General features: G+C 45.6%; 1 protein-coding gene across 1 annotated transcript in view; it reads left to right on the forward strand.

The window, feature by feature from the left end:
* Window positions 1–7,804: 7,804 nt before the first annotated feature.
* Window positions 7,805–20,828, forward strand: part of LOC123774016 (cortactin-binding protein 2) — an 87,173-nt gene continuing 74,149 nt past the window's right edge. Inside the window, 3 exon segments of the mRNA XM_045768091.2 lie at window positions 7,805–8,333; window positions 17,803–17,904; window positions 19,942–20,169. Of these exon segments, the coding sequence (XP_045624047.2) occupies window positions 8,145–8,333; window positions 17,803–17,904; window positions 19,942–20,169 (519 nt within the window). The 5' untranslated portion in view covers window positions 7,805–8,144.

Below are 20,828 nucleotides of genomic sequence, written 5' to 3' on the forward strand. Positions count from 1 at the left end.
TGTGCTGCCAATCTGTTGTATGGTGTTTATAAATCTTGTTTATCTGTATCTTTTGCTACCCAGTCTCCCAATCTTTATGTACCCATTCTGAACATCTTTACCATTGTGATCATTGCTGTCTTATATGTGCTGTCAATCTGCTGTATGGTGTCTATTAATCTTGTTTAAATTACTAATCAAGCTGTCAATGTAATCAATCAGAGCTTTAATATAACAATGTGCTTTAATATACTTACTTATCTCTCTCATCTCATTTTTCTCTTGTAATGTATCTTTATCATTTATCAATTCTGATTGAAATTACCTACTTAAAATTATCTGCTAGATTAAGGACCTGCCCGAAACGCTGCGCGTACTAGTGGCTTTACAAGAATGTAAATACTGTACTATCCAATGTATTCTCTCAAACCCAATGTACCTTCTTGTATATATATAAATAAATAAATAAATAAATAAATAAATAAATAAATAAATAAATAAATAAATAAATCCTGCTAAACTTGTCAAAAATATTTGAAAAACTAATCAACAAGCAGCTTTACTCTTATCTAGCCAAACACAATATACAGTACTTAGCTCTTGCCAATATGGCTTCGACCCCCTAAAAAAGTACTAACGATGCACTGATTAGTATGGAGTCATCATTATGGAGTCAGAGGTCACTCCCTCCAATATCTTCAGTCTTACCTTACTGACAAGCTCCAGTATGTTTCTGTGAATAATTCAATTTCTCCCACCCTTCCCATCAACATTGGTGTTCCTCAGGGCAGCATACTTGGCCCTCTAATCTTTCTCATCTACATTAATGACCTTCCAAATGCCTCTCAACACCTAAAAACCAATTCAGTTTGCTGACGACACAATTAACCTTCATTTTCTCCAGTCCTGACCCTCTTGCTCTAAATGTCACAGTGAATACTGAACTAAATAAAGTCCATCTTTGGCTAACTGCCAAGAAACTCACCCTTAACATTGACAAAACTTTCTATATTTTGTTTGGCAATAAATCCTCATATCAAATTAATCTAAGAATAAACAATATACAAATTAATAACAAAGTAGATGGCAAATTCCTTGGTGTTCTCATCGATAACAAGCTGAATTTCCAGGGACATTCTAAACATGTCAAAAAAGTTTCTAAAACTGTTGGCATTCTTTCTAAGATCAGATATTATGTATCTCGCCCTGCCCTGGTGACTCTCTATTACTCTCTCATCTATCCTTATCTCAATTATGGTATTTGCGCTTGGGGTTCTACTACACAAAATCATTTAAGTCCTCTAATTACCCAACACAAAGCTTCTATTAGAACAATATCCTAACTCTGGCCCCAGACAGCTCTCAGTACCCTTACTCAAATCTTCGAATATGTTAGATATTAAGTCACTGCACTATCCTCTAACGTGTACTCTATATATTTAAAACTCTGAACTGCAATGTCAATCCTGACCTTAGAAGCTTCCTAGAAGGTTGTAACAGAACTCATAGGAACCACACCAGAAACTAATACCTATTTGAGATTCCTAAGAGTGCGACTTAACCACACTAGAAATGTTCTACAAATCAAGGGACTGCAGAATGTGAAATGACCTTCCCAATCATGTCAAAGGCTGTACCTCTCTCAACCAGTTTTATAGAAAAACTAAGTATACCTGAACTTCCATGTAACCTACCTGTTACCTCCTAAATGTCAACCTATGTCTTGCTGTTTTCAAACATTATTGATTATTTACTAACTTGTTTAACTGCTGATATCTGCCATGTATACTCTTAAATAAAATTGTAATCTTGTTTATTTAGTTAAAATTCCTTCTGCTGTTCTGTTGCATTTTCTGCTGTTTTATCCTTCATGTAACTATTATCATTCTCTTCTTACTTTTTTCCTTTTTATAAAAATTCAATTTATGCTTTTGATCTCAATTAGTATTAAGTTTTAGTCTAAGTGGGTTTTTTTTTCCACACCAGGCCAGATTCACGAAGCAGTTACGCAAGCACTTACGAACCTGTACATCTTTTCTGTATCTTTGCCGACTTTGTTTACAATTATTAAACAGTTTGACATTTTCTCTACTCTCTTTCCATGGGGATCCTCTGACAAGCTACCTGTTTCCTTGTCCTCGTCGAGGCCACTATACTGATACCTGGTTGATACCTGGTTGATGGGGTTCTGGGAGTTCTTCTACTCCCCAAGCCCGGCCCGAGGCCAGGCTTGACTTGTGAGAGTTTGGTCCACCAGGCTGTTGCTTGGAGCGGCCCGCAGGCCCACATACCCACCACAGCCCGGTTGGTCCGGCACTCCTTGGAGGAATAAATCTAGTTTCCTCTTGAAAATGTCCACGGTTGTTCCGGCAATATTTCTTATGCTTGCTGGGAGGACGTTGAACAACCGCGGACCTCTGATGTTTATACAGTGTTCTCTGATTGTGCCTATGGCACCTCTGCTCTTCACTGGTTCTATTCTACATTTTCTTCCATAACGTTTACTCCAGTACGTTGTTATTTTACTGTGTAGATTTGGTACTTGGCCCTCCAGTATCTTCCAGGTGTATATTATTTGATATCTCTCTCGTCTTCTTTCTAGTGAGTACATTTGGAGGGCTTTGAGACGATCCCAATAATTTAGGTGCTTTATTGCATCTATGCGTGCCGTATATGTTCTCTGTATTCCCTCTATTTCAGCAATCTCTCCTGCTCTGAAGGGGGAAGTGAGTATACTGAACAGTACTCAAGACGGGACAACACAAGTGACTTGAAGAGTACAACCATTGTGATGGGATCCCTGGATTTGAAAGTTCTCGTAATCCATCCTATCATTTTTCTGGCTGTCGCAATATTTGCTTGGTTATGCTCCTTAAACGTTAGGTCATCAGACATTATTATTCCCAAATCCTTTACATGCTGTTTTCCTACTATGGGTACATTTGATTGTGTTTTGTACTCTGTATTATGTTTAAGGTCCTCATTTTTACCGTACCTGAGTACCTGGAATTTATCACTGTTAAACATCATGTTATTTTCTGATGCCCAGTCGAAAACTTTATTAATATCAGCTTGAAGTTTTTCAATGTCCTCAGCCGAGGTAATTTTCATACTGATTTTTGTGTCATCTGCAAAGGATGATACGAAGCTGTGACTTGTATTTTTGTCTATATCTGATATGAGAATAAGGAAAAGCAGCGGTGCAAGGACTGTACCCTGAGGTACAGAGCTTTTCACTGCACTTGGACTAGATTTTATATGGTTGACAGTTACTCGCTGAGTCCTGTTTGACAGAAAACTGAGTATCCAGCGTCCTACTTTACCGGTTATTCCCATTGACTTCATTTTGTGTGCTATCACGCCATGGTCACATTTATCGAAAGCCTTTGCGAAGTCCGTGTATATCACATCAGCATTCTGTTTCTCTTCTAATGAGATGGTGACTGAGACTGAGATGGTGGCCCTCGGGTAAATTCTGGAATTTCATCCACACCTGGCGCTTTATATTCCATTAACTTGTCAACAATCTTCCTGATTGTTTAGCACGCTAAAGGAATGTTCTTCACTCTCTTTCCCCTGCTTCATACCCTGTGTGGGTATTGAAATGTTGTCTGATTTTTCTTGTGTGAACACTAGTTTATTCATTCAGATTGTCAGCTGTCGTTTAATTGTCAGTTATAGATTGGTTGGTCACATCTTCAAGGGTCCTACCAAGTCTTTTGACTTTTTCTTTATATAGGCATAAACAAGACTTGGTATTTTTCTTAATGTTTTAATAAAGCGTTTTTTCATAGTTTCTTTTGCTGATATGATTTCCATGGTAGCTGAATTTAATGCCCTTCTGTGTATATCATTACCTATGTGATTCCTAGTAGACTAATACTTTACTTAATTCTTCCATAGGTTTATATTGACTCCCCCCAGTAAATGTTTTGCAATTCCTCTCTCATTACATGATTCCAACGAAGGTAGGCTAGAAAGTCATCGTCCTGAATGTTTATATGGGTTTCTATAATTATAGTCCATCTTAGAATACTGTGGTCACATGAAAGGGCGAGGTTCTTCCCCTGCTTGGATTTGATCGATCGTGCTCTTCAAGTATGTTTATTGAGATAAGCAATAAATACATCTCAAAGGGATAGAGTAGCTTAGGCTATTTCTACCCCCCTCTACTTCAAATCCCTCAAGGGGCGCACAAATTCAGTGAGTACAAATAGACATATAACAGTACAAGAATCCCATTTAACATTGCATACAGCAAGTACAGCATATAATTGTTACATTCTTGGGGCAAAATTCTTGTAGCTCCTAAGTATACTGTCTATTATACCATTATCACACATCCAAACAATTTAGATTCAGATTCAGATTCAGATGTTTATTCAGGTAAGGTATATACATAAGTGTATATTATTTGATGTGGTACACTATAAATAGTGTACCACAATTTGATGTGGTACACTATTTATTTCCTTATTTCTATAGTTTTCAATAAGTTGACACTCTAATACATAATGTTCTAAGGTGTGGGCGTGCGGCATACTACATAATTTACACTCCTTATCTTTTTCACTGACATCAACACCGTATTGCCAGATATATTTATATCCTAATCGTAATCTCATGTAAATTGAATCCTTCCAAGTAGACTTTCCTTTACCATAAGTGAAGGACGAATTTGTATTTATTATTGAATAATTCTTAAGTGTGTTACTACTTTCCACCATTGCCATTCTCTTTATCATTTCTTCACCCTCCTGAATCACCTTGAGTCTTGTTTTTATTTGTTTCAAGGTTAACTGACATACAACATCAACAAGAGTTTTTTCACTGGCTCTCTTCGCTATGTCATCAACTACCTCATTCAACAGTATTCCCACATGTGAAGGGATCCACATGAATCTTACTTTATACCCAGTTTTTTCTAGTCTCTTAACATTCTCTCTACACTCTATCACAATATTCTGATATACTGGGCGTCTGCTATTTAAAGACTCTAACGCTCCTCTGCTGTCAATAAAGAAGCAAGCATTTTTACCACATTTGACTACTTCCTGTAATCCTGCTAATACTCCTTGGAGTTCAGCCTGCGTTGAAGAGACATTGTCAGTTAAGCGGCGTCCAATAACAGTATCTACAGTGCCGATGTCAGTGTACTCCCTGATCAAGACTCCATCGTGATCGTGCTCTCTTCTATTGTTACACAAGATCTCTAGAATGCATCAGCTTTACTTCCTCCTTTGTGAAGTGGCGCGATCTCTACTGTTTTAAAACTGTCAAGGGATAACACCAATATCTAGGCTACGGCTCCAAAACGATGTTTAGAGCCTATGACAGTGTTTCATTTTTTAAATTCTTGATAAATATAGAATTCCAGGAGTATGTGCTTGATGCAGAGTGCTTGGGCATGCTGTCTATGGCTACTTCAAAATCAGGTGGGGCTAAGGTAACATTTGAGATATGGTTCGATGGTGTCACATTCATAAAGAATTCGTTTGGTCATTGATCTGCAATGTGTTCAGGGATTCACTGAAAACTGAATTGAAATTGAAATTGAAATTGAATTGAAATAAGTTTATTGAGGTAAAATACACACAAAGGGATGAGGTAGCTCAAGCTATTCTCACCCCATTCAGTACAACGTGTTAATATATACATAGACACACATCACAAATAAACATATTACCAAACATTCTGAGAGGTAAACATACATTTCCTCCTTCACAAGTAGTATGGTATCAGACGTACACACAAATACTTTTATGACCTAGGTATACTGTATAGACAATTTGCAAGACACCTGCAGATAATTCAACAAAATATTACAATCTTGGTGCAAAATTCTTATATCTCTCAAGAATATCATCAACCTTTCCGTTGTGACACATCCAGGCTATTTGTTCAGGAACAGTCCTTATCTCAGTGTTTCTATATACGTTAATCAACGGACAATCAAGAACATAATGGGCCAGGGTGTGAGACCTTAACATACCACATAGTTTACACTTCGTATCATTATCATGAACATCTATCCCATATTCCCAGTAATATTTGTACCCAAGCCTGAGCCGCATGTACACAGTCACTCCAAGCATTTCTCCTTTTACCATAAGTGAAATGGGTGTTTTGACTCACATACATGTAGTGGTGCATGGTTTGACTACTCTCATACATTATCTCTCTCCTCTCCACTCCCGCCTGTGCCTGAATATTTCTGATTTTGCTTCTTATTTGTCTCATTGTGAATTCACATTCAATGTCAACTTGTGGTTTTGATGTGGCACGTTTGGCCAAGTCATCCGCCACCTCGTTGAGCACTATTCCAACATGAGATGGAATCTACATGAATTTCACACTATGACCTTTCAGCTGTATCTCAGTTATTCTTCTCTTACAGTCCTCAACTATAGACATGAAAACTGAATCGTACTGTAACCTCAGTACTTCACTCATTTCTTTGCTGTTATCGTGTGAAGGTTCTATCAATCTTGCGCAGTAGCCTAATGCAGGATGTAGTTCTTGTTCTAGATTTTCCATAGGAGAAAAAGTATTTCAGATTCCTCTCTATTTCGCTTATAGTGTTTTGCTCTCTTTGCCTCTTCTTGCATTTTATATGAGTCTTGAAGCCTTAGCTCAATCGTTTCTATTTCTCCATATAAGCCTCCTTTGTTGTTCTTGAGATAGAGTTGGGCGTTTAAGATGTTCTGCAGTATGTTTTCTTTGATTATAGAGGGAACGCGTGTTCTCGTTCCAGTTTACATCTTTTCTCTTCTCCTTAGTGGTATGTGACTTGCACATATTTCTAGTGCTTCTGTGCCTATTCTCTCAAGACACTGGTTGAAGTTTACATTATCTAGCTGTCTTTCCTGGAATATTTCTCTGAGGGACCTGGTTTATTTGTTCCAAGTTAATCCGTTTATTTAAATTGAGTTTCCTTGAATTATTCTCTTGGATTTAAGACTGACTGCACAGGTCTATTGCCCATGCATGTCTGAACTTCAATTAGGTGCCTTGGGTTCGAATCCTGGCCGGGGAGGATTGACCGGGCGCCAGTCCTTAACTGTAGCCTCTGTTCACCCAGCAGTGAATGGGTACCTGGTTGTTAAACGATTCGGCGGGGTCGTATTCCGGGGAAATTAGGGTTAAGGACCTTGCCCGAAACGCTACGCGTAATAGTGGCTTTACAAGAATGTAAAAACTCTTGTATATATAGGTTGTGATCTGAGTAACATGTATTTGTAATCATTATACCTAATCAGTTCATCTTTGTTTGTAAAAAAAGATCTAAGGTATTTTCTTTCCTAGTTGGTTTTACTATTTGCTGATTTAAGGTACATCTGTCACACATTTACAAGAGGTCACTTATATGTAACTGTTCACTTAAAGTGCTTCCTGGAATTCTCTGTGGTATAGCTGTATTTGCCACATTTTTTCACTTTAGATGCCGCAAGTTGAAGTCGTCAAGCAAGATGATGATTGGGGCAGGGTTTGAGAAGTTGTCTAGGCAGTATTCACTTCTTGTAAGTTGGTCTACAGGAGTATTCACTTCTTATAAGTTGGTCACAGGAGTCCTGTAGCAGGTCAAGAAATTTTTCTCCTTCCATTTCGGCTGTTAAATTCGCCGAATTCTTGATTCTAGTGTATCATTTTACTCAAGATATATAATATCCAAATTCAGGACACATGATGACAGTCTGTGTAATGTTCTGTAGTGGGTAAGATAGTCCGAGTAAGTAGAGTTCGAGTAAGTGGGTAGAATAGTTCGATTAAGGAGGTTTGAAAGTGCCGCCGCCTGGACCTTGCTGACGGCTGGAGATGGTGGTCGACCCAGACATCACCACCACCCAGTCTTCTCCTTATATCACCTCTCAATACCTCAATATTACGTTGTATATTTTTAGATTCGCTAAACGATCCGCGTAGAATAAAGTGTGTGCCAATTTTTTTCTGGTATTGGTTAATTTTGTATATTGGGTATGGAATAATACATTATTGGAACCATTTGCAAGTGAGGAGGAATGGAGAAGTCGAAGTGATGCAGAGTGAACACACACAAGGTGACGCCCTCTTGTGCTTAAAGATGGGGCGTATTAGGCTCCCTCTCCCGGTTTAGTGGCTTCTGTGGGCGTCTAGTGTAGCCAGCGGGCGTGGGCACCTGCGGTGAGATGGCGTCGACAGGCCCGCGCCCCGACACCCAGCCTCAGGAACCTGCCGCCGCTGCTGCTGCCGCCGCTGCTGCAGCGTCTCCTGCAGCCATGGTGGGCGCCGCGGCAGCCGTCAGCCCTCACAAGGCGTCACAGCAGCAGGGGCAGCCCTTCGAACCCCTGGACAAGTCCGCCAGCCAGACGGTCAAGGTGAGAGGCTTCCCCGCCGCAGGTGGGGGCGGCCAGTGTCACTCCCTCCCCCTGGCACACGCCCTCTGTGGCACGCCCTCTGTGGCACACACGCCCTCTGTGGCACACGTCCTCTGTGGCACACAATCCCCTCTGTGGCACACACACCCTCTGTGGCACACACGCCCTCTGTGGCACACACCCTCTGTGGCACACACGCCCTCTGTGGCACACACCCTCTGTGGCACACACGCCCTCTGTGGCACACACGCCCTCTGTGGCACACACGCCCTCTGTGGCACACACCCTCTGTGGCACACACGCCCTCTGTGGCACACACGCCCTCTGTGGCACACGTCCTCTGTGGCACACACGCCCTCTGTGGCACACACGCCCTCTGTGGCACACACGCCCTCTGTGGCACACACGCCCTCTGTGGCACACACGCCCTCTGTGGCACACACGCCCTCTGTGGCACACACGCCCTCTGTGGCACACACGCCCTCTGTGGCACACACGCCCTCTGTGGCACACACGCCCTCTGTGGCACACACGCCCCTCTGTGGCACACACGCCCTCTGTGGCACACACGCCCTCTGTGGCACACACGCCCTCTGTGGCACACACCCCCTCTGTGGCACACACCCCCTCTGTGGCACACACCCCCTCTGTGGCACACACGCCCTCTGTGGCACACACGCCCTCTGTGGCACACACGCCCTCTGTGGCACACACGCCCTCTGTGGCACACATCCCCTCTGTGGCACACACGCCCTCTGTGGTACACATGCCCTCTGTGGCACACACCCTCTGTGGCACCCTCCTGTGGCACACACCCTATGTGGCACCATCTGGCACACGCCCTCTGGCACACACCCTATGTGGCACCCTCTGGCACACGCCCTCTGTGGCACCCTCCTGTGGCACACGCCCTCTGTGGCACACACCCTCTGTGGCTGGCACCCTTTGTGGCACACACCCCTCTGTGGCGCACACACCCTCTGTGGCACCCTCTGGCACACACCCTATGTGGCACCCTCTGTGGCACACACCCTATGTGGCACCCTCTGGCACACACCCCTCTGTGGCACACGCCTTCTGTGGCACACACCCCTCTGTGGCACACGCCCTCTGTGGCACACGCCCTCTGTGGCACACACCCCTCTGTGGCACACTCCCCCTTGTGGCACACTCCCTCTTGTGGCACACTCCCCCTTGTGGCACACTCCCCCTTGTGGCACACTTCCCCCTTGTGGCACACTTCCCCCTTGTGGCACACTTCCCCCTTGTGGCACACCCTTATGGTACACACACACTGGCTCACTTCCTTGAGACCCCCCCCCTTGTGGCACATTGCCTTGTGGCACCCCCATGTTGCACCCCCCTGCCCTTGTGGCACACCCTTATGGTACACACATACTGGCTCACTTCCTTGTGGCACCCCCCATGTGGCACCCCCCCTTGTGGCACCCCCTCATGTGGCACACCCCTCATGTGGCACACCCCCCTTGTGGCACCCCATGTGGCACACCCCCTTGTGGCACCCCATGTGGCACACCCCCTTGTGGCACCCCATGTGGCACACCCCCTTTGTGGCACCCCATGTGGCACACCCCCTTTGTGGCACCCCATGTGGCACACCCCCTTTGTGGCACCCCATGTGGCACACCCCCTTTGTGGCACCCCATGTGGCACACCCCCTTTGTGGCACCCCATGTGGCACACCCCCTTGTGGCACCCTATGTGGCACACCCCCTTGTGGCACCCCATGTGGCACACCCCCTTGTGGCACCCCATGTGGCACACCCTTGTGGCACCCCATGTGGCACCCCCCTTGTGGCACCCCATGTGGCACCCCCCCCCCTTGTGGCACCCCATGTGGCACACCCCCCTTGTGGCACCCCATGTGGCACACCCCCCTTGTGGCACCCCATGTGGCACACCCCCCTTGTGGCACCCCATGTGGCACCCCATGTGGCACCCTATGTGGCACACCCCCCATGTGGCACCCCATGTGGCACCCCATGTGGCACACCCCCCTTGTGGCACCCCATGTGGCACACCCCCCATGTGGCACCCCATGTGGCACCCCATGTGGCACACCCCCCTTGTGGCACCCCATGTGGCACACCCCTCTTGTGGCACCCCATGTGGCACACCCCCCTTGTGGCACCCCATGTGGCACACCCCCCTTGTGGCACCCCATGTGGCACACCCCCCTTGTGGCACCCCATGTGGCACACCCCCCTTGTGGCACCCCATGTGGCACACCCCCCTTGTGGCACCCCATGTGGCACACCCCCCTTGTGGCACACCCCCCTTGTGGCACCCCATGTGGCACACCCCCCCTTGTGGCACCCCATGTGGCACCCCATGTGGCACACCCCACTTGTGGCACCCCATGTGGCACACCCCCCTTGTGGCACCCCATGTGGCACACCCCCCTTGTGGCACCCCATGTGGCACACCCCCCTTGTGGCACCCCATGTGGCACACCCCCCTTGTGGCACCCCATGTGGCACACCCCCCTTGTGGCACCCCATGTGGCACACCCCCCTTGTGGCACCCCTTGTGGCACCCCATGTGGCACCCCATGTGGCACATCTCCCTTGTGGCACCCCATGTGGCACCCCCTTGTGGCACCCCCCTTGCGGCACACCATGTGGCACACCCCCCATGTGGCACCCCATGTGGCACACCCCTCTTGTGGCACCCCATGTGGCACACCCCCCTTGTGGCACCCCATGTGGCACACCCCCCTTGTGGCACCCCATGTGGCACACCCCCCTTGTGGCACCCCATGTGGCACACCCCCCTTGTGGCACCCCATGTGGCACACCCCCCTTGTGGCACCCCATGTGGCACACCCCCCTTGTGGCACCCCTTGTGGCACCCCCATTGTGGCACCCCATGTGGCACATCTCCCTTGTGGCACCCCATGTGGCACCCCCTTGTGGCACCCCCCTTGCGGCACACCATGTGGCACACCCCCCATGTGGCACCCCATGTGGCACACCCCTCTTGTGGCACCCCATGTGGCACACCCCCCTTGTGGCACCCCATGTGGCACACCCCCTTTGTGGCACCCCATGTGGCACACCCCCCTTGTGGCACCCCATGTGGCACACCCCCCTTGTGGCACACCCTTTTGGTACACATACGCTGGCACACACTCGCTTGTGGCACACGCTGGCACACACTAGATTGTGGCACATGCTATCACACGCTTGACTGTGGCACACGTGGCACACCCTCGACTGTGGCACACGCTGGCACACGCTCGACTGTGGCACACGCTGGCACATGCTCGACTGTGGCACACGCTGGCACACGCTCGACTGTGGCACACGCTGGCACACGCTGGCACACGCTCGACTGTGGCACACGCTGGCACACGCTCGACTGTGGCACACGCTGGCACACGCTCGACTGTGGCACACGCTCGACTGTGGCACACGCTGGCACACGCTCGACTGTGGCACACGCTGGCACACGCTCGACTGTGGCACACGCTGGCACACGCTCGACTGTGGCACACGCTGGCACACGCTCGACTGTGGCACACGCTGGCACACGCTCGACTGTGGCACACGCTGGCACACGCTCGACTGTGGCACACGCTGGCACACGCTCGACTGTGGCACACGCTGGCACACGCTCGACTGTGGCACACGCTGGCACACGCTCGACTGTGGCACACGCTGGCACACGCTGGACTGTGGCATACGCTGGCACTCGCTGGACTGTGGCACACGCTGGCACTCGCTGGACTGTGGCACACGCTGGCACTCGCTGGACTGTGGCACACGCTGGCACTCGCTGGACTGTGGCACACGCTGGCACTCGCTGGACTGTGGCACACGCTGGCACTCGCTGGACTGTGGCACACGCTGGCACTCGCTGGACTGTGGCACACGCTGGCACTCGCTGGACTGTGGCACACGCTGGCACTCGCTGGACTGTGGCACACGCTGGCACTCGCTGGACTGTGGCACACGCTGGCACTCGCTGGACTGTGGCACACGCTGGCACTCGCTTGGACTGTGGCACACGCTGGCACTCGCTCGACTGTGGCACACGCTGGCACTCGCTCGACTGTGGCACACGCTGGCACTCGCTCGACTGTGGCACACGCTGCCACTCGCTCGACTGTGGCACACGCTCGACTGTGGCACACGCTGGACTGTGGCACACGCTGGCACTCGCTCGACTGTGGCACACGCTGGCACTCGCTCGACTGTGGCACACGCTGGCACACGCTCGACTGTGGCACACGCTGGCACTCGCTCGACTGTGGCACACGCTGGCACTCGCTCGACTGTGGCACACGCTGGCACTCGCTGGACTGTGGCACACGCTGGCACTCCCTGGACTGTGGCACACGCTGGCACTCGCTGGACTGTGGCACACGCTGGCACTCGCTGGACTGTGGCACACGCTGGCACTCGCTGGACTGTGGCACACGCTGGCACTCGCTCGACTGTGGCACACACTGTGGCAAAATGTACCATCGTTGATTTGGCATCTTGTTTGTAAGGTTCTTACTGTCCTATCCATCATTTTTCTTGCAGTTGTGACAGCTGCTTTATTGTATCCTTTAAAAGTGAGTATGTCTGACATGATTATCCCAAATGTTTTATGTTGCTTATTTCAATTTTATGTTGTTTCCATTTTAATAATTCATATTCCGGGGGGCAGGCAGCCAGTTTATACATACAGTATATATTAGGCTTGGGTCAAGACCCCCCTCCCTCCCAAATGTTAGATTACTGACCCTCCCCAGGATACAACCCCACAACCAGCTAACTAACTTCTGGGGTGCCTATTTACTGCTAGGTAAACAGGCTATTAGGTGATAGGAAACCATTTGTCCAGCCCAGGATTTGAACCTGGATTTCTCTATAAATTTGAATTCTTGTTTTGATATTTTAGTTTTATTGTGGCTGAGTTGCTGGAACTTACCTTTATTGAACTTCATGTTGTTTTCTGTAGCCCACTGAAAGAGCTGATTTACATTAGCGGTTAGCCAATCCTCACAGGCTCTGGAGAAGGAGCCTAGGTACTAGTGTTAACCCCAACATACTTAAAACAGCAGAGATTGTGCCACTCCAGAAAGAGGGTAGTAAAGCAGATGCAAAAAAATTATAGACCAATAGCTCTATCATCACAGACACTGAAGGTGAGGGGGGTACATGGTGAATGCAGGCAGAGTTCAGAATAGTGATGCAGATGCTCAGGAGAGGGCTGCAGAAGTCATGGATAGGCAAAGACGAAAAAACAACCACATTGTAAGAAGCCTTGCAAAAGAAAGAGGACAAGAATAACCAGGAAATCATTGAGGCAGTGATATAGAAACTGGCCAGGAGGAGGATCTAAGTACTGTATAGTATATCCAATGTTGGTAGGTTAGGTAGGCCTGAAGCAAATCTGGTATGCATAACCATTTAAAATTTTGAACACAGGAGGCTACTCAACAGTGCACAAAAACTAAAAGATCTCGAGGGGTATAGCCAAGTTTACATCTCTCCAGACTGCACAGTGGAACAGCAGAAAAACGACAGAGTATTAACTCAAAGTAAAGGAGTTAAAAAAAACAGACCGATATAAAGATTCATAGGTAAATATCAGGAAAGGGCAGGTGATCATGATAGTAGAGAGGAGAGGACATAGTCCTTCACCCCAGCCAAGCAGAGCCAACCTTGTATATCTCGGACGACATACAGGCTCAGAACCAGAGCAACAATGTACAGAATAGTACAGTACTGTACAGAATACAGGGGCTCCTTGAGGTGCTTCCGGGGCTTAGTGTCCCCGACGACCGGGCCGCGGGGACACTAAGCCCCGGAAGCACCTCAAGGTGGCAATGTCTCAGCCCCTAGGAACAATGTCATGAGTTTAAATTGTTTCTTCACAAATGCCAAAAGCCTACTACTGTATATAAATTTGATGTACTGTACAGTATACATATGCTGAGGCTGAGAATCCCAACATCATTGGCACCAGTGAAACATGGGGGAAGAGAGGACAAAATAGAAGAGAAATTCCATCTCCCAGGATACCGTCCACCATTCAGAAAGGACAGAACAACAAGACAAGGTGAGTTAATGCTATACGGTATATGTAAAAAGAGGGCCAGAATGCAACCATCAGTGAGGAACTGAATGTGAAGTTTGTATGGAGCAATATACTAGCTCAAGATGGCAGCAAACTGACAGTGGGAGTATGCTACAGGGCTGACACAGCAACAGCAGCAGAGGAAGTTGCTGATCTGCATAATGTGATCAATGTGGCATCAGAAACCCACACCCTTATAATGGATGACTTTAATCAAGAGACCGTAGACTGGGTAAATCTAACAACACAAGCAGAAGAATGGGACAGTCTCTGTGGCGCAGTGGTAACACACAAATGTCCCACACTTCATGAGTGATTTGGCCTAGGTTTCTATCCTGGACAGGAAGGATTGACTTGGTGTCAGTCCTCAACTGTATGCCCCTATTCACCCAGCAGTGATTGGGTACCAGGTTGTTAAATGATTGGCGAGTCATATTCCAGGGAAAAAAAGTAGTGGGTAAGGCTTACATGAGCTATGGGAAGGGGAACGCTCTCAGCCAATCTGTCACACAATCTGTGGGGGGGGGGGGGGTCTGGTAACTGAGCGGACAGCGCGCAGGACTCTTAATTCTGTGGCCTGGTTTCGATTCTTGGACCAGGCAGAAACAAATGGGCAAAGTTTCTTTCACTCTGATGCCCAGTTACCTAGCAGTAAATAGGTACCTGGAAGTTAGACAGCTGTTACAGAGCTGCTTCCTGGGTGTGGTTTGGCCTAAGTGTAATTACCGAAGTGTAATTACCTAAGTGTAATTACCTAAGTGTAGTTACAGGATGAGAGCTATGCTCGTGGTGTCCCGTCTACCCAGCACTCTTTGTCATATGACGCTTTGAAGCTAGTGACGGTTTTGGCCTCCACCACCTTCTCACCTAACTTGTTCCAACCGTCTACCACTCTGTTTACAAAAGAGAATTTTCTTATATTTCTGTGGCAGCTTTGTTTTGTTAGTTTAAATCTATGACCTCTTGTTCTTGAAGTTGATTGATTGACAGTTGAGAGGCGGGCCGAAAGAGCAGAGCTCAACCCCGCAAGAACAACTAGGTGAATACAACTAGATGAACAAATTCACAAGGGCCGTGACGAGGATTCGAACCTACGTCCGAGATGATCCCAGATGCTTCCTTAATCGACTGGGCTACGACATGGTCAAAAGAGTTGAAACCAGAAGTTCTACTGAGCTTACTTGGATCCTGCAGCCTCTCCGAAGACAAACCAGGGCTTTACACAACTCCCCCATGCGTGATGCATCAATGATGCATCACGCTATTGTGATTTCTGTGTGTAATGAAGTAAGGGCGAAGAGGTAGAACGGCCTATTGACATAGCTCGAGTGCATGGGGGAGTTGCGTAAAGCCCTGGTTTGTGTCTCGGAGAGGCTGCAGGATCCAAGTAAGTTCAGTAGAACTTCTGGTTTCAACTCTTTTTGACCATGTCGTAGCTCAGTCGATTAAGGCAGCGTCTGGGATCATCTCGGACGTAGATTTGAATCCTTGTGACGGTCCTTGTGGATTTGTTCATTGATGCATCACGCTATTGTGATTTCTGTGTGTAACTAGGTGAATACTGTACACATCTGTAAGAGGTTATTTGTGTGTGACCTTTAGACTGCTTCCTGGGAATCTCTTGATATACAATAACATTATTTACTATATTTTTCATTTTAGGTGCTTTAAGTTGAATTTGCCAAGCAAGATGATATTATTTGGGGCAAGGTTTGGGATGTTTTGTTAGCAAATGTTCTATTTTCATTTGTGGTGTTTAGCAGGTCATTGCAGATGAGTATATCTTGGATATACTGTACAGGGCTAGCCTGTAGCCCATTTCCTGTCACATCTGAAAAGATTGTACTGTACTGTATTCTGGTATCCTTATTTCACTACAAAGTAGTTATTTATGCAAGTTTCAGTTAAGGATTTAAGAATGCAAATGCAGTACTGCATTTGCCTCGTTTATAAAAATGGCTGTTGAATATACAGTACTGTTGTGACGTGATGTTGTATTGCAGCTATACTGAGCCAAGGTTATCTTGAGATGATTTTGGGGCTTTTTAGTGTCCCCGCGGCCCGGTCCTTGACCAGGCCTCCACCCCCAGGAAGCAGCCCGTGACAGCTGACTAACACCCAGGTACCTATTTTACTGCTAGGTAACAAGGGCATAGGGTGAAAGAAACTCTGCCCATTGTTTCTCGCCGGCACCTGGGATCGAACCCAGGACCACAGGATCACAAGTCCAGCGTGCTGTCCGCTCGGCCGACCGGCTCCCATAGGTGGTGTGGCTCTCCGTCACAAAGACAAAAGATGCTGCTTTGGCCCTTGCAGTGTGTAAGTCACAAGCAGAAACAAAAAACAACTATTAGTTAAAGAATTAAAACAATTTACTGTAATATTAATGAACAAAAATTTGTTCCCCCAAAAGTTAATTCCCTAAATTAGAAATCTTTCATATGAAGAAAGATTAACAAAGCTTAAATTGCATTCACTGGAAAAGGCGAATAGTTAGGGGTGACATGATAGAGGTTTACAAGTGGATGAATGTACATAAAGGGGATATTAATAGGGTATTAAAAGTATCTACACAAGACAGAACACGAAACAATGGGTATTAATTGGATAAGTTTAGATTTAGGAAAGACTTGGGTAAATACTGGTTCAGTAACATGGTTGTTGATTTGTGGAACCAATTACCTCGTAACGTGGTGGAGGTGGGGTCCCTTGATTGTTTCAAGTGCGGGTTGGACATGTATATGAGTGGGATTGGGTGGTTATAGATAGGAGCTGCCTCGTATGGGCCAATAGGCCTTCTGCAGTTGCCTTTATTCTTATGTTCTTATGTTCCAGTATGAAGACGTGGGAGGAAAAGGCATTTCCACTGCTATACAGGGGATTCAAGTGACACTGTATATTAGTTGCAGAGTTATGTAATTAAATTTAAAATTGAAAGGGGATTTAATTTAATAGAAGATGGCATTTTATCTGTACAGTACTGGTACTGTAAAAATTGTTTGAATCGTTTGATAAAGCCCCTAGGCCTACAGATAGGGTGTCATCTTCAATAATGACAATTCTCAGCTTGGTGTTTCTTTAGAGTGTTGCCAGCATTTTGTTATGTATTCAACTAATTATTTAACACTTACATCTAGTGAGTAAGAGTAGCTAAAAGAAAATTCATAATTTGTAAGCTTTAGTTTCCACCATACTGCATTTTGTATATTATTCAATTGGTTACACGAATATATATAATGTTGCTGTTTACCAACACATTTGCACATTGTAATACAATGTCATTTTGGTGTACAATATAGTGTTCTTTAGTGTTGGTATTAATACTGTAAATTGCACTTAATAATAGTTTATAATTTTACATTGTTTTTGCTTTCAGCTGAACCCCAAATTAGAGTTGAGCCGCTCTGATCTTCTCAGATTGCTTTCCTACATGGAGGGTGAGCTCCAGTCTCGGGATGTTGTTATTGCAACACTCAAGGTATTGTGAACAATGAATCTTGTATGCAATTTATGAACATTTTAAAATATTTTCTGAGAGTATAGTATTTTAGAAGTGAATAGTACATACAGGCTTGTACATTAGTACAAGCAATAGTACATTGCAAATTTTGTATGGTTCATATTGAAGTGAAATTTGCCTTTTTAAACTGCTCAAAATACAATACAGTACTGTACTCTTATAATAAATGGTATCGTATTTCTTTGCCTTGATATTCTCTCAACGTGTTTTATTATTTTAGCAAATAACTTTACCAAAATGCTGCATGTGCTTAACTCAGCAGTACAATCTGTAATTTCTTATTCGTTCCTGTTGTACTGAGGTATGTTTCACCTTCTATGTTTTCAGTCTCTTTCACTTACAAACTTACTTTCCTCGTGTTCTACCTAGTTACTCATTATTGTTACCCGTTGGAATAAGGATACTGAGATGCTAGTTATCATTTATAGTATTCCTCTTTTTGACCACACTTGGCTGCAGCACCACCAGGGATATCGTCTATATTTTCTTTAACTCCACTTTGTTAGATTAATAGTGTCATGAACTTTGAGAGCATATTAATGACTGGAGAGGGTGGAGAGCATATGGGCTGTGATGGATGGCTGGTGGACAGCAGGAGTATTATCGGATGTGATGGATGGCAGACGGACATTAGGAGGGAGGGAGAGAATTATCAGGGAAAAGCGCCAAGCCATTGCGACTACTGTATATAGCACTTGGAAGGAGTCAGGATTTAAGATGGGACAGGGGAAGGAATTGTGCCCAATCACTTTGACTGTCGGAGGATTGAACGCCGACCTGCCTGAAGTGAGACCGTCGCTCTCGCGTTTAATGGGTTGTCCAGCCCAGTAAAGGATTTGATACCACTGTGCAGTCCCCGTGACACAGTGGTGAGACACTTGCCTCGCAATTCGCGAGCGATCTGGCCTAGGTTCATATCTTGGGAAGGATCGATTAGGTGCCAATCCTTAACTGTATGCCTCTGTTCACCCAGCAGTAAATGGGTATCTGGTTGTTAAATGATTTGGCAGGTCATATTCCAGGGAAAATTAAGACTAAAGGCCTGCCCAAAATGCTATGCATACTAGTGGCTTTACAAAAATATAAGAACTCTTGTGTATATAAAAAAAATTTATATATAAAAAATGAAACGGGATTGAGTTTGGTGGTACGTGGTGATGGCGGCATAGTTCAGAACTGTGGTGTTGGACATGGTCCAGCATGGTGGTGTGTGGTGCTGGTGGACATGGTCCAGCATGGTGGTGTGTGGTGCTGGTGGACATTGTCCAGCATGGTGGTGTGTGGTGCTGGTGGACATTGTCCAGCATGCTGTGTAGTCCACATCATTCAGCACTAGGTAGGCCTATATGGGAATGTAACAGCTTTCAAACACCTATAAAAGTGTGTACATTATTGTAGGATGCAAATTAGAGATGGATTTTTGGGGCAAAGTTAAGGAAAAATATGGACAGTGAGAAACTGATGTATGAGGAGTACAGTACAGTATATATAATAAGAGTTGTATAATTATAAAAGACACAAGGTGGTTTGGGCATAGTGACTTATGGCTAGTGATGAGTTATGGAAATGAGCACAGTATAGGAGGTGAAGACATATTTTGAGAAATGGGGCTTGGAAGGCCAGGCAAGTAAGTGGGTAAAATGTGAGTCATTATAGAGGTGTGTATGTGTGTGAAACTTTGTGAGGATCGGAACGTTTGGAGGAGTCGGTAAGTGCTCTTCTGCTATTGAGGGGACAATGATGTACTGTACTTGATATAGCTAAACTAGACTTTGTTTGAGGGTTCTTATATTCTTGTATTTGCATCTTTTTTTATATTTGCACAAATTACCTTTCACATGTGCTTGAGAAAGCATCTATAACTTGCACTCTCTAATTTAGTGTTGTATGAAGTAGCATTCTTAGCCTGTCTACAAGGAAACTGATGTGGAAACTTATTCTTAAGCCAAGTTAACAACTGAAACTCAAATACACTACAGTAATATTATTTTTCAGACTGAAAGAGTAAAAAATCTGCTACAGTATGGCCGAGTAGGATTGAGTGATCCATTTCTAGCATTACAAAGAGACAGCATTGGAGGTTCTGTGGTCCGAGGTGGGGGTGTCAATGAAGCTGAACTCAGAGCCTTAGAAGAGACACAATTAGCACAGCTTGAACACCTGATTGCTCAACAGCGCAAAGCACACCAGAGAATGCGTCACGTCTTAAGAGAAGCAGAAAAGGTAAATGAACCCATATATAATACATATAATACTTTGTTCTAGAGCATGTTTTAACTTTTGATTATATGGACTTCGGCAGAAACACTTTCTTGAGAATCTGGACTCTATATTTTGTTCACTACAGTTTTTGGAGAATACAAATGGAATAAAAAAGTGTATGCAACGTACTTTGGGTGTGATGGTGCAAGGAAATCCGGCAAGATGCAGGCGCCGACAGAGTACACCACACCCAGTTGGTCTGGTCAAGCCAAGCCACGTGGCGGGCGTTGCCACAAAAGATATTATTACTTATTTCAATATTTTGTTTTTTTGTTTTTTTCAGTAAATGTTTTTTGAACAAGTGTGTTTGCTGTTATTACACTATGATTATAATTATACTGTATATTATATACTTTATAATTACACTATAATCATGTTGACCAGACCACACACTAGAAGTTGAAGGGACGACGACGTTTCGGTCCGTCCTGGACCATTCTCAAGTCGATTGAGAATTTCGGTCCAGAACGGACCGAAACGTCGTCGTCCCTTCAACTTCTAGTGTGTGGTCTGGTCAACATACTTCATCCACGTTATTGCGACTCATCGCCTGCACTATAATCATATATAACTATCTACATATTCATGCACCATTACAATTGCTCAGAGTTTCTGGTGAT

This window comes from Procambarus clarkii, chromosome 10 (assembly GCF_040958095.1).
Source record: "Procambarus clarkii isolate CNS0578487 chromosome 10, FALCON_Pclarkii_2.0, whole genome shotgun sequence".
Lineage (NCBI taxonomy): Eukaryota > Metazoa > Arthropoda > Malacostraca > Decapoda > Cambaridae > Procambarus > Procambarus clarkii.